Here is a 14,582-nt window from a genome sequence, read left to right on the forward strand (position 1 = left end):
TTTCGGTTTTAATGTACAATAAACGTTGTTATCTACGGGTGAATTATATGCAGTGGCGGATGAACCGTGCTTGCGAAATAAGTAATGAAGATGCGATATTCCACGCTAATGAGTGCCTATTACGTGTACTGCTTCTGTAATTAGCTATGCCGAGCTCGTGACTCACATATTAGTCAGATAAACAATAAACACAGACAACACATTCTACTTATTCATCCCCATTCTGCTTGGGTAAACAAATCGTCTATTTGAGCTGTGTTTTGTTTTATCTGTGTTTTTGTTTTATCTGAGACGCTAACCCCTCTTTCCCAGTTACCCTGAATAATTGAACACTGGCTCTGGCATTAGATTACCAATCTTTTGAAACATTGTGCACGAGAGGGATTCTCAAATATAGTTGAAACCGTTAAATGTCACTTGAAATCATATGCAGCACAACAGTTGGCAGCTTGCACCGCGTGCAATCTCCACGCTAACCCACGCATTGCCTTGCGGTAATCACATTTTAAAAGGCGGCGGTAATCGCCGCGTGGATGTGCACGTCTCCAATCGGCCGCGCGAACAAATCCGTGGCGCTGCCAACCCGCCAGGTGGTGCTGCCCATGCCGGGCAGCAGTGTGCGGTACCCGGACAACGAGGCGGGCGAGGCCTACCGGGCCACGCTGCGGCGGGACGGCCTGGCGGACTCCGCCTTCCGCGTCCCCGAGCTCCGCGTCAGCCTCCCCGGCGCCTACCGCCGGCTCCTGGCTCGCCCCTCCAACGTCTCTCTCGCCTGGACGGAGCGGGGCCTGCCCGGCGCTGCCCTCCGCATCGGCCGCGCCGAGACCGCCGTCCGCTCCGGTGCCGCCGACCCGGCGGAGAACGCGGAGCGTGGGAGTCTCCCGGGTGCCGCCGGTCGCGCGAGTTGCCTCTCTTCGTCGAGAGCGGCCCACGGCCTCGGCCTCGAGGCCACGGAATCCGCTCGCCCGGCATCTGGCGACGGTGCCGCAGGCGACCTCAAATCGAGGAGTCGGCCGTCGCGAAGCTGTTCGCCGGCTCCTGGAGGAGGCGCCGACGCTAAATTTGACGCGGAGGAGGCGTCCGCGGGCAATGGCGTCCCTGAGACTTTGGGCTCAGAGGAGGCTATTGCTGTTGGCTCCTCTTCCTCCCTGGTCATCACCCTTGATCTGCCCTCGTCGTGCTATGCCACCGTGTGCCTCGGGGAGATGATGAAGCGTGAGGTGTGTTGACTGAGCCGGATTGGACTTCGCCCAGATTGTGCGAATTGCGCAAGGCTTGCAGCGGTCGATTTGAGAACCCCTTTATACGAAATAACCGTCATCGCCATCATCGCCGTCATCGCTTATTGCAATACGTCTTAAGGTGCCGTGCTGCCTTTTAAGGGGGCACCCCAAGTGGCAGCTGTCCCTCTGCGGCACAAGATCAATGCAGCACCTGCCTGCAATGCGCCCCCGTTACTCTGCCAGTAGTTGGTTACTCTGCGGCTTTTCCCAATTAAGTAACTTGTGGGGCAATTTACCAAATTTCTGTAAATTACTCCCAAATTACAACGTGGCGCTAAAACACATGGCCTCATCTTTCCTGAATAACATCGTGGGGTCTTTAACGTCCACTGCGAAGGCGGACAACGCAGCAGTATTTACGGTTTGTATTAACCGGGGCTGCCATGGGCTCGAACCACGAGCTACTTTTAGACCATGTCACTGTCTCCCGTAGAAGTCCGGTTCGCAAATTCTCTCATCGGTGACGGATGGTCTGCGCTGTCCAGAGGCAGCTGTGCCGGACGATCGGACAAGTCAAATGATGTGAATGCTTCAAAATGCTTCCTCGTGAGATTATCCTTAATTGTTTTATCAGCAAACGCACAATATGTTCATCCGCGTGATATTTGAATGTGCTACCTGATAAAAACACATCGGTTCAAGAAATCATTGCTGTGTGTTGTGTGTGCGTGTTGTGTGTGACAACTTGTGTTGTTGACATTGTCTGAATATTGACGTGGTTTGAGGTTCATAATGAGGTTCATCTCATTATGAAAGGGTGAAATGTTGTTTTGAAAGCCATTGGTGTAAGCGATAGAAAGATTAAAAACTCAAGTGTTAGAGTAAGTGACCTTGTGAGTATTGGTAGCGTTAAAAGAGTGCTAACGTTGGAATTTCATTTTGTCTCAGCGGGGATTCTGTAAAATGAAAACATACACAACGTTAAAATAAAGAAACACTTTGGGTACAAAGATTTAACTAAGGCCTTTGATCTTAAATATAATTGTTCCTTTGTGTTTATTGGTTATTTTTACTCGTTATCTGAAACATTTCCCATCATTTTACTTTCTCAGTCGACGAGAGGCACGCAAATGACACTAACGCAAAGCTCGACATCGCTTACACTCCCGCGCGACTCGCGCACGACAGACCGTAGTTCACGAGTACCGCGCGTCGGCGATTAGCGGCGCACAGGCAGGGACCACGGATCGTCGCAGGCACTTGCACGCGGTCTTGGCGCAACGTTCACGCGCCGTCAAAGGCATTTGACGTCGATCCCTTCGCGCGTGTTGAGCACCTCCAGTCCCGCTCTCAAAACCGTTACACGATTGGGGCGTGATTCAAAACGAGTTCGCAGATGTCGGACCAAATGTGCGAGGTTGTTCGGCGGCGGGGGGGGGGGACCGCTCCCGCGACGGATTAGTTCAGGAATGGGGGCCGGATGGAGCAGACACAATAGTCGCGCAGGATTCGGGCTGGCAAAGTTTGCCAGAGCCATAATATTTGTGATTGTGGTGAGGCGGTCACCTGGCCCGATGGACATCTGCTTCGGCTGTTCAGAAATGTTTAGATTGTTTTCTTCCGTTCGTACGGTCTTGCAATTGTGATGTCTCTTGCGTGATGTCGTGAGATGAAGATGTTTCTGCTCAGAGCTTTCGCTCTGTGGCGGAGAGAAAGGCCTCGGAAGACGATGCCACACAACTACTTTTGAAATCGCTTGAAGAGACGTTTATCCACGCAATGAGTTCTCCACATCAATACAATTAATGTATTTCTGTTAATTGTCTGTGTGGCACAAGTATGTTACTTGTAATAGAAATTTGTTCATTAATACTTTTCGATACCCGACACCCTACTTTTAGTTAACACCCGATGGTGTAAAGCGCAGTCTCAACCCTTAATGTATCCACTCTATCTCTTGAGCATCTCCTTTTATGTGCTGTGGAGAACGGCCATTGCCTGAAACGTCACCAATATTTTTTTTTTGTTTGAAGTCCGTGACTTGGTTGAATAATGATTTGCATTTTAACTATCAAACTTGGAACGTGCCAATTGAAGTGATGAAAAACAAAAACGAATGTAACAAATGACCTGGACATTTTGTGTAGCCGTCAAAACATCAGCTCGCTACAGTCGAGAACCCATTTTTATCGCGGTTTGGTTACCGGAACCGAACAGAGGATTTGGCACTGCCAAATCCTGACGCCAGAGACACCACGCGATTGCATAATTTAGTGACGGCTGATGGTTTCTTTTCTTTAATTGGCTTTCTCCAGGAATGGTGATGAACTAAGAATGCTTTTACACCATTGGAACCTCATTTGCCAGTAAAAAATATGATAGTTTTTTTACCCTTCTATCTGGCAACAAAACTGACACCTTTTTTTACAAGGAGTCATGTTTGCATAGACCACAATACCTGCAGTCATAATGCAAACAAAAAACACAACTCTGATAATGTATGCACTGTCCTTGAAGTTGATTGGTCCACACCCGAGACAGCTTTCCTTAGAGCCTAGTCTCACATGGGTTGGACCAGATGACGCCAAAAGGCGCACAACTCAAAGACAATGCACCATCAGAGTATGAGAGCTCGGGGTAAGCATTTACACCATTGGAACCTCATTTGCCAGTAGCAAAATATGATAATTGTTTTTTTACCCTTCTATCTGGCAACGAAACTGACACCTTTTTTACAAGGAGTCATGTTTGCATAGACCACAATACCTGCAGTCATAATGCAAACAAAAAACACAACTCTGATAATGTGTGCACTGTCCTTGAAGTTGATTGGTCCACACCCGAGACAGCTTTCCTTAGAGCCTAGTCTCACATGGGTTGGACCAGATGACGCCAAAAGCCTCCAAAAAAAATCTTTAAAAATGTCATCACTTGTACATGTAAAGTTATAAGGTGAATGTTATTTAAAGAGCGACATTAATGAAGACATTTGAAATTTTAATGTAGGATCTGTTCAACTTAGATTTGAGTTTACACATCGCACTTATACGTACATAGCCCCAGTTAAAAAGGACTGTAAAGCAATATATGAAGAGAATTTCTCACGGAATCTTGCTATGTGCACCTGAGTTTATTTATGTCGACCTTTTCCTGAACAGCTTTGATGAATTGCCTGTTTTTCTTTTTAGCCCATTCTGTAGCTAATGTAGCAATTATTTTTATTGAAACATATCGCTAACCAATGTGGAAATAAATATGGATTTCAATTTGGTCAAACAATGACTCCCTTTTATTGTTTACTTTTGCTTCCGTGTAATATAAGTTTCTAATTATTTTCTTGGTATTATATGAACGCGCGTGCTGATCTAGCAAGGCAGAACTTAACACGTAAATAGGCCCGATGTAGGGTTATCCACTCGTCGCTGATGAATGGCATTGGATGAGTTACCGTGCCAGGAAATTATAGAAAGCTGTGTCTGGCTCTGAAAAATGTCTCTCTTGACTGTCGGACGTAAGAGGGCTTGCTTTATATATCCCAGACATGTGGATCTGTTCGTAATGACAGTAGGTGCTGCTTGCTTCCCATCATGACGATGATGAAGTTGCTGTCAATTCTTAGAAGTCAAGGAATTGTTCGAAAGCAGCGTGCTTTAGATGCTACGAGCGTACATTTATATTTTAAAAAGTAACTCTTGCCGGTTTCTAAGAAACGCGTCTAAATATGCTCTCGCTTTCAGGTATAAGTTTTATATATTTTAAATATTTGTTGTTACTAATATTAACGTTTTGAACATACTGGTGGAATAATGTAACTTAATGTTACATGGGCATACTCACAGGAATACAATGTTTTTTTTTATATATAAAGGGGTGGATTAACAATGCAACAATTTTACACGAGAGAGAGAGAAAAAACGACTTGCAATATTTTACTGCGGTGGTCCTAACACCAGCAACGGGGGAGTTGCGCAACCCAATTCAGCCGTAGTGAAATGCGTGACCATACTTCACCAAACTAGTTGTTGACGGCTGGGAGGTGGTGACGTACCTCGACCAAATTTCGATCTCACCCGTCGCCGACTTTATCCGCGGCTGGGAATCCAACTCGGTTTGCCGCGTTCATTGCACAGTGTGTACAACCCACTGCGACACACTGCCGCACTCCACCCCAGTATAAGGGAATCGCAAGTAACAATTTAAGCGGCAGTGGAATTATTTCGCGAAACGTTTTGGTCGTCCTAAATACCCCCCTTGCCGGACAAACTCGGTGCTGTCCTGTCGCCGATGAGACTTTGAAGATTGGCATTGGAAGAAAGAAAGAAAGAATGGTATTGTGGATGGTTGTAAGCGGAGCCTGATAAAGTTTGATTCCACGTTTCCGACCTCAAATTCCACTTGCAAGCGCAAAAAAAAAAGACTTGTCTCGTTAAAGCTCGGACAAGGTTCCCTAAAAGGTCATTGGATATGTGTCTCTTTGCACGTTGCACGCAGGTGTTGGCAACAGTGGGTTCACACATTGGCCGAGCACGTGGAAACCTCAAGACGGACAGTGACGCGGTTCGTAGTCATCTGGGATGCGTTTGTCAACAACAACAACAACAAGAAAACAATAGTTACCGCAACAGACCCGTTTGCTTTCGCAAGAGCCTTACTAAATGCGGATGTTGAAATAAGTGAGCGTGGCGATCTGAATTTAACGTCAATGTTGTTCTCAGCTCAATATACTTTCGGCCAGTGCCAAGCGGAAGAGACGCGTGCGAGTGAGTGTGGGGGGGGCATTGTTGACCTCTGCTAGTGATGGCATGGTCGTGGCACTCCGCATTAACATGCGCTGGTGCTACAGCTGTCTCTGACGTAAGGCGTTATAAAAGCCCTTGAATTAAATTAACTCTTGACTTCTGCGTATGGGTTTGTCACATGCTAAAAATGTTAAAATGGGAACGCTGCATTCCACCAGACGCTCGCGATGGTAGTGAGTGGTGTCATTATTTATATATATATCTATTTTAAAGCATCCGTGTAGAAAGTGTGATTTTAAATTGCATTGACTCGACATGACTAGACAGCACCAGACAGGATATTCAAATGCAACATGTGGCCCAAAGCTGTTTAAAAGTTGAAAGATTTCAAAGAACCTTTTGGTTAAAACAAGAAATGAAAACTCTGTATTTCGCAGAATTCGCTGTGGTCTTCCATTGGTGTGTAGACCCTGAACATGCTGTGACAATAAAAACGATGTGAACAAATGTAAGAGGGGCGTATAGTAAGGAGAAAATTGTTGAATCCTTGCTATTATCTGAGCAGCAAAACACGTGACGAATTTACAGCACCATCTGCAAGTCGTCACGCAATTGATGGAGGGTCTGCGTGCCCCACACCTTATCTTTCGGGACTTCCCACACGTTATGCTTATGGGATGGTGAATGCCAATAGCAAGCATTTGATTTATAGTAAGGTCACACAGTACGCAAGGTGGCAATAAATATTAATAACAGTTCTTTGTCTGTGGAAGCTTCGCTGCGTTTAAAAGTTTTTTTTGTATGTTAAGGAGGATTACTGCTTTGGAAAGTTTGGAAAACTTCACAATGACTCTTTTTTGCATGTGAGATATTCTCCGAGTGGCTATGAAGCCCAAGAGGATGATAATCCACCTGTACAGTCAGTTCAGCCACCTACTTGCTGTACTGCCATATCGCCACCTTTAAGAGCAATTAGACTTGCGATTGCCATTTTGCCGAGAAAATGTACAACTCGAAGAATTGGGCGTTGGGCCCTCAGAGACTGGAATTGAGCCCAGGTCTTTTAAACAGGAAGGAGTCAGCCTCTGCGTCCATGCGTCACGCTATATTTACGACGGGAATGCAAAAGGCTTCGAGCAGACGGCCGCTCAGTGTCCCTGCGCGCGGAAAGAATCACCACCATCTCGGTTGTCGGCCCAGAGCCCAGTGGTGGAAATTCCACATTTTCATCACAATAAGTGTTGCAATAAAATGAAGCTTCCTTACACGTGCGCTCTTTCGCTACAAGGTCGCTGCTCCGAGGTGGTACTCGTTTTCATCAACCCCGAATAACAACAGCGTCACTAACGATTAAAACGGGATGCACATTTCAGATCTGTTAATCGGTGGATCGAGAATGTTACCAAATGGAGTGGGGTTGTCCCGAAATGGCAAGCGTTAGAAATACTCCTCTACGTAAGAAAGAAAGGTTAACGTATTATCTTTGGTAAATATCAATAAAATACCAATTATCAGGATGTTCAGGGATGATGGGATGAACTAAAATATTTAAACTGTATTTTTTTTTTAACCAGGTCGGGCCCACAGAGCTGTATAGCTGTTTTTCAGAGGCGACCTGGCCACAGAATGATAGCTCAGCGAAGTGGCTTATATCATAGTGGGAATTTATAGCAGCAACCAAATCATCTAAACGGATGGGGAGCGAGGGGTGGGAGCGATCACCCCACCGTGCCCCCCCACCCCCCGCTTGAATCCATCTGCCGCTGGATCAGATTGCAATTTACAGAATTTGAAGGATAGTCCGTGCACACCCCACGTGGGTTCATCCAAATGTTACGTAAACGAAACCGGGACACCTGCTTGCTCCTTCCATGTGTCCCCCCACTCCCCTGCAAACCGCCCAGGCAGCGACAGCAGATGGGGGTGGTGGTGGGGAGACAGCTGAGGGAGGCGCTGCTGATCGTTCTCCGTGTACTCGTCGCTGGAACGGCAGGGGCAGCAGGGCCTTGGGCCAAACATGTTTTTTCTTCCTTTCGTTGGAGGGGCCCCATAAATTGTACTCTTGCCGTCTCTCGCCTCCGTGCAACGAAATCATGTGCGAGCAAATAATGAACGGCCTTTCTCGAAAATAAAATTGAGCGGAAAGTACAGTTGTGGATGGGGGAGGGGGGGGGTAACTCAATAGCCAAGGCGTTGCCCCATCGGTCTTCCAATGAAGCACAAACATCGCTTTGTGTCAAAGAGTTTCTTTTGTTCACCCCCACCGTTTTCATTTGCTATTCAACGTTTTTAATTTGCAATCGATACGTGGAATATAATTTGCAAATGCGGTTGACATATTAGCACGAGGAAGTTTAACTCAAATCACGGTGAATAGCCCTTCGCGAAACTATTATAAACGCCATGCTTGAACGCGTTTGTCAAGCTTGATAAGTTTCGTACGCAGCAACACTTCGAATTGCTGTATATAATGTAAATGTACCGGGCTGATTTAGTCCACGATGTCATATTATGCAGTCATAAGAAGGCGCATTAAGTAAAATATTGAGCGGTGTACATTTGTTGTCCTTTATCCAAGTTTTTGTACAAATCTTAAACCGTCCTAAGAAGTTAAACCTTGCTGCTTTAGAATTGAAGCACATATTCAACAAAAATACGATTGGCTCTGTTTGACATTTGAGTTAACCTTCATTTTGCTATATGTCAACCGCATTGCCAATAATATATCCAACATACTTGTCTGTCGAATATGAGAGGTGGTCACGCGGTAGATTGACGTGCCAAACTTAGTGATTCTTTTAGACGTTACTGTGCATTGATTTTTAACAGCTTACATCCCAGGAATCAGACCAACTCGAAGGCGTAGAGGTGACAGTGCCGAATGTCACGAGCGACTAAGTCAACTCGGCCCTTCGCAGTGTGAAAGAGGGCAAAGCCCTTGGATTAAGTGGCACAACTGTCGACATCGTTAAAGAAGTGGTACAAACGTCGGGATGAAAACTCGTTGAACTCGTTCACGAAATCTTCACACAGAGAAGGAATATCGCATTCTTGGAATGATGCCTCAAAACGCTTAATAACCGTGGCGTATCAATGTGTGAAACTTGATTTAGAACATCGACGTGACAAGAGTGTCAGGCTAGGCTAGGGCGAACCGTGGGGTGGCTGGGAAAGTGTGCGTAGCCGTCCACGCCTTCTGTGGTAGACAGTGCCATGGCATCGGTCTGTGGCAGGTGGCTGTTTTGTGCCACGATGCTGACAGTCAGATTAGAGCTGCTGTCGCCAATCAACACACAAGAGGGCATCTGAGAGTTACAAAAAAGTAGCAGATGTTTTGGTTCTCTTGAGTGCCAGGACCTTTATATAGCCCGTGACGGTTTAACAAAAAAAATCGATGGAAAAAGAAACGCGGCAGTTGAATTCACGTTCCTCTCTTCATTAGTCGACCGCTGTTTCACATTTTGACTTTTACATTCGGTGCAATGTGATGTAATGTTGGCATGTTACAAATGTCATCCGTCAGCATCCATGGTGTAATCAGGTTCACACGCAGACCTTAAAAATACGTCTATTAAATCTGTATCGAGGATGCCTCCCACTCCCTCCCAAGTAAAACCTTTTGCTTCATTCAGCTATGTATTGATCTGTGGTTTATGTTGTGTTTATTGGGCAATTTGAAAGCTCATTGCTCAGTAGACTTGCCACTGAGCCAATCGATTTGAATGGAGTCAACTTTAAATCTTGCAGCTGCCAGTTATTCTCATTTGTGTTGTAAAACGCAGTTATTTGCTGCAATAATTAAACATGCGTTCGCAGTCAGTCCACTACTGGCCAAATGCCTCCCCAAACTGTCGGCCATTGGAGTTTGACCATACTTCACCACACTGGTCGGTTGGTTTAAGGAGAGTCCCAGGACCGATTCCGACATCAGTCGTCACTGATGCTCGCCGCGGTTAGGAGTTCAACTCGGGTCACTGGCTCAGAATTGCACTACTCCCCATATGGTTGTACAAATAAAATGGATATTGTCAATATCGGATGTTCCCAATGGAGAGATGATAACATTGTCCTTGACGGTGCTCGCATTTAACTCGTGTCTTCCCCTTGCCGCAGCTCAGCGTCTGGATTGTATTTCCGCAAAGGGCCGTGCACTGTGTCCGTGACCGGTGGTTCAGCAGTGAGAGAGAGAGAGGGCCACGTGGTCACGCCGTATTCTCTCTCCTGCTACGCCGCGCTTTTGTTGTGTCTACCGATGTCCTGGACACTGAGCGTGGACAGCCAGGGCGCAATCGCCGTGCGTCCGTGCGAGTCTTACATTCTTGTGCGGATTAATAAAAATTGGAACGGCGGCAGAGCATTCCGCTTGGCAATTACCAGCTCGATGACGGATGTAAGAAAGAATGTGGAGTTGCTAAAGGGGGAAACGCCGGGCTGGTGGCGTTGAGGAGTGTTGTGGGGCGTGGGCGGTTGTTGGGAAAGAGGCGACGTGGGGATTGGCGGGGTGTTAATGGGTGGGACATTGGGAGCGCCTCTAAATAGCTGTTGACAACTGCCAATGTGGGCCAGGGACTTTAACCGCCCCGTGTTACCTGAGGAGGCCAAGCCATTGCTGTGCGAAAATGCTCACGCGACTTACAGCAGCACACGTACGCGTGTTGAGAGGGGGTTTATACGGTGGCCTTAAGCGAGTGCCTGGTGCGATATGTAAACATCAGCCCTGGGGAGACAAAGGCGGCCGTGCGTGGTGTTGACCGCCACCACCCCCTTGTGCATCACCCCAGCCTTAATCGATGCGAACAGCATTTGTGCTAACAGTCTGTATGGCTGTACTCTATTTTAGTCCATGGACCAGGGCAGAAACGGTTACCAACTAAGTTAGCAAAAACATAGGCGTACCCATTTATTTGCTTGGCTTATAAGGGCGATTTATTTGATTACCCACTCGTTTCAAGTGCGTATCGCATAATTCACTGTTTTTGGCCACGTGAGAAATTGGAACCACGAAAGATCTGCCACCTTAAGTGGTAACGACGTGTAAGACATCTGGTCTGGGCTCATGGACTAAAGTGCGTGTCTTGCGATAATGTTAAATACACATGAACCAAATGGGATTGTATTGAGACAAACGCCACATTTGGAAGAAGGTCGCGGACACACGAATGCACCCATGTGTGTTGAACAAACTAAACACAACAACAGCATCAAGCTACAACAACAACAGCATGAAGCTACAACAACAACAGCAGCAAGCAGTTCTACCAGCAGCTGCATTTGGAAGCTCTGCCCCTCTTTTCTCTCCACCTGAAGAAGATCGCTTGCGATCGAAACGTCGTGGGTTTTTTTGCTTTTAATTTTAATTTTTGTTTTCTATCTAGGTGGCTTTACCGAAAGAACCAAGAATACAGTTCTACAGAAAGTAGTTTTCAATCTACGACGACGCTGCACGGTGATGATGTCCACGTGACACTCGTGTCGCAGGCTACGGACAAAACACACCGCGCGCGTGTAAACAAACAACACACACACAACACACACACAACACACACACAACACACACAACCCACACACAACACACACACAACAAAACACACACACAACACACACACAACACACACACAACCCACACACAACACACACACAACACACACACAACCCACACACAACACACACAACCCACACGCGTGGGCTTCCGTCTCCAGTGGAATATTTTCCGTGGCCCCACAACCCTGGCCTCTCCCCTCTCCGACCGTGGTGGCGTGACGTTTGAGGTTGGTAGGAAGAGTTGGGGCGATATTTTCTGAAACGCAACCTCGGAGAGCTCGGACTCTGCACCACAATTAAATACCGCGCGCTTCCATTTCCCCCTACTTGGATCGCAGTGCTGCGTTCCCAAGGTGCACGCGTGTGAGCAGTTTAGAACTTCAATCTCGATTGCTGTGGTTCTTGGCCTTTACTGCAGCCTTGCACCTCTTTGGTTTTCAATCGTTAAAAAAGTAGAACGCTAATAAATGCATAGGTGTGATGAAACAACGTAGTTGTACATACGTGCTTGTGCTTAATTTGTGTTTTCGATTACACTGGTCAACACACTTTTCTGGCATAAGGTATTCCAACGAGTGTAATGTAATGTTGGGGTGCTGATTCCAAATGTGGCATCAGTTTTTGTCTATCACATCAGGTTTTTGACATATCAAATATTGCATTTTCAAGAAAAACTGCAGAAGAAAAATCTTAAATAAATGTGGATATCTACATAAAATTATATTATAAACACACTATCCTAAAAATGCAGCACCATATTTTAACACTAAAGCAGTCACTGACTCGCAACAACTTGCAATCATAAGTGACAGAGTTAATTTCGGGTAAAATCAATGAAAATGGGGTATGCCGATAGCATAAAAATGAGATGTGATAGAGCAAATCTGAGATCAGATTTGGAATCAGCACCCTGAAATTAGTCTAAAACAGCTGCAAAGTCCAGGCCAGAAAAAAAAAAAATTGTTGACCAGTGTTATTTACCTTCTAATAAAAGCTGTCCATGTCTCGCACAGAAAAGGCATCTTCAGGTTACGAACCACTGCTCTATTGTGACTGAAAGAAACGACGAAACGTGCAATGCAAATTGCAGTGACGACGACGACGATGATGCAGTGGAGGACGATACAAAAAAAAAGTGAAACATTATGAACGAGACGCATTCTGAATCCAGACGCACAAGGCTGGGCAAGGTGCAATCCAAGAAGCATTCCTTTACACGCCATTCGTTCGCTGCGAATGTTCTTCGTCGGTGTGTATGCACGTCCGTTGAACTTCTTTCGCACCGTGCCTAGCCGACCGTGACACTCGGGGGTGTTCTTCAGCGAGAACCCACGGCGGCAGCGCGCATTGCCAAGCCCTTGCCGTGCGCGCACTTGCGTGGTCGTGTGAGAGTTGGCAACGAGAAGATGTTTGAGTATCCCGTTGCCGTGCTGCCAGGGGCTGATGCTTTCAATGGCCTTTGCCTACGGTGCCCAGATTTTGATAGACTTTTGACTTAAACAATTTGTATTGCCGCCGGCAGCAACAGCACTGGAGGCGATTCCGATATGAAATACACAGTCACCAGCAAACAAATAAACGCTATAAATCCACGCGCTGTGGCGCTAAATGCACCGCGCACAACACGAAAGAAAAGTCACGTGGTGGTGGTGGTCATCGCGCACGCCACGGTGACGAGCGAGCGCTTCAGAAGTTGAACACGAGGGTGCCGTCCACGCTGCTACAGAGGGCTTTTCCGGCTCCCCGGCGTTCGAAGAAGACGTGCACTTGGCGGCTGAATTCCGAGATGGGGAACACGGCAGGTATGCTTTCAATGACCGGCAGAATGGTAAACATAAGCACCCGAGTGTGTTGATGTTGTTTGGACATTCCCCCCAAAAAATAAACTCGCAATTTACAGTTGCTGTAGTGTATCAATGATTTACAGCTTCTGTAGTGCAACAATGTTGAAAGGATCAAGATGTAACTCGCTAACGCACCAAATTCACTTTTGCACAAGTACGAAGTTAGTTGTAACGAGGCCACCCCTTCTTCGCTGTCCATCTGCAAAAATTAACCCCAGATGTTCAGGTTTCGTTTTTTTTCTTTCATAACAGCGAAACCCATATCTGCCCGTGGAGGCTTTAGAATACTGGATCGAAATTGTGCCTGACAGTGTGTGGTTCTTTGCTCCAAAACACAACGGAATTCTGTATGCAAACCTTTATTTTCACCGCATGTCCATCGGGCTCGTTGAACTGTAGCACCAAAAAGGCGAAAGGAAGTTGGCTGACTTTTTCTCACAAATACAACACAGCCCTGCATTATACACTCCTCTCGAATTTGGCAAGGATATATTTAGTTGTTTCTTGATTATTTTTAAAATTGCAACAACTGTTTCTGCTAAACTGCAATTTGCTAATGTAGCAAAAAAAAAAAACGTTATGTAGGCACATCGGGTACACAATTTATTCCATCCAGAAGTCTCATTTGCAAGGAAAGCCTGGTCCAGAAAGTAATGCAGTAAACACTTAAACAGCTGAAACATCTAGCATCATAAACGATTACACCACGGCACTGTTTGAAGTTGACTTTGCATATGTACGCGCACGTTCTTCCACAAGGGCCTTCAATAACAACCCACGCAATAACGAATGAGAGTGTGTGTTGTCTGTTTAAGTGAATCGTCGGGTTTTGCCCTATTCCCACCACACAGCACCCGGCCGATTGACGAATCGGTTTATACATTAATGTGCCGATGTATGTGGGAGAGGGCGGAGGGCAATTTTAAGAGGCGTAAACATTGTTTAAAATGAACGTGTCCAATCAATAAATCAATCAAATGTAATTGTTACATTGAAAGTCCCGTTTGGCCAGGTAGCCGGCTCGTTTTGCAAGGGAGATCGGTGCTGCCTCGGCACAGACCAACGACAACAACAACAACAACGACAACAACGACAACAACAACAACAACAACAACGACAACAACAACGACAACAACAACAACAACGACAACAACAACGACAACGTCAAAGTGGTTCGTGCGTAGGAATGGGCAACATCGGAACAGGACGCGTCGCAGGTGCAGTCAAAACAACAG

General features: G+C 46.3%; 1 protein-coding gene across 2 annotated transcripts in view; it reads left to right on the plus strand.

Annotated features, from left to right (window-relative positions):
* The window catches only part of PUS7L (pseudouridine synthase 7 like), a 36,478-nt gene extending 33,300 nt beyond the window's left edge, over positions 1-3,178 (plus strand). For both annotated transcript variants that reach the window (XM_078872307.1, XM_078872308.1), the window contains exon 10: positions 591-3,178. In XM_078872307.1, the coding sequence (XP_078728433.1) occupies positions 591-1,229 (639 nt within the window). In that variant the 3' untranslated portion in view covers positions 1,230-3,178. The remainder of the gene's footprint in view (positions 1-590) is intronic.
* Positions 3,179-14,582: the final 11,404 nt, after the last annotated feature.

Source organism: Lampetra fluviatilis, chromosome 34, assembly GCF_964198595.1.
Source record: "Lampetra fluviatilis chromosome 34, kcLamFluv1.1, whole genome shotgun sequence".
Taxonomy (NCBI): domain Eukaryota; kingdom Metazoa; phylum Chordata; class Hyperoartia; order Petromyzontiformes; family Petromyzontidae; genus Lampetra; species Lampetra fluviatilis.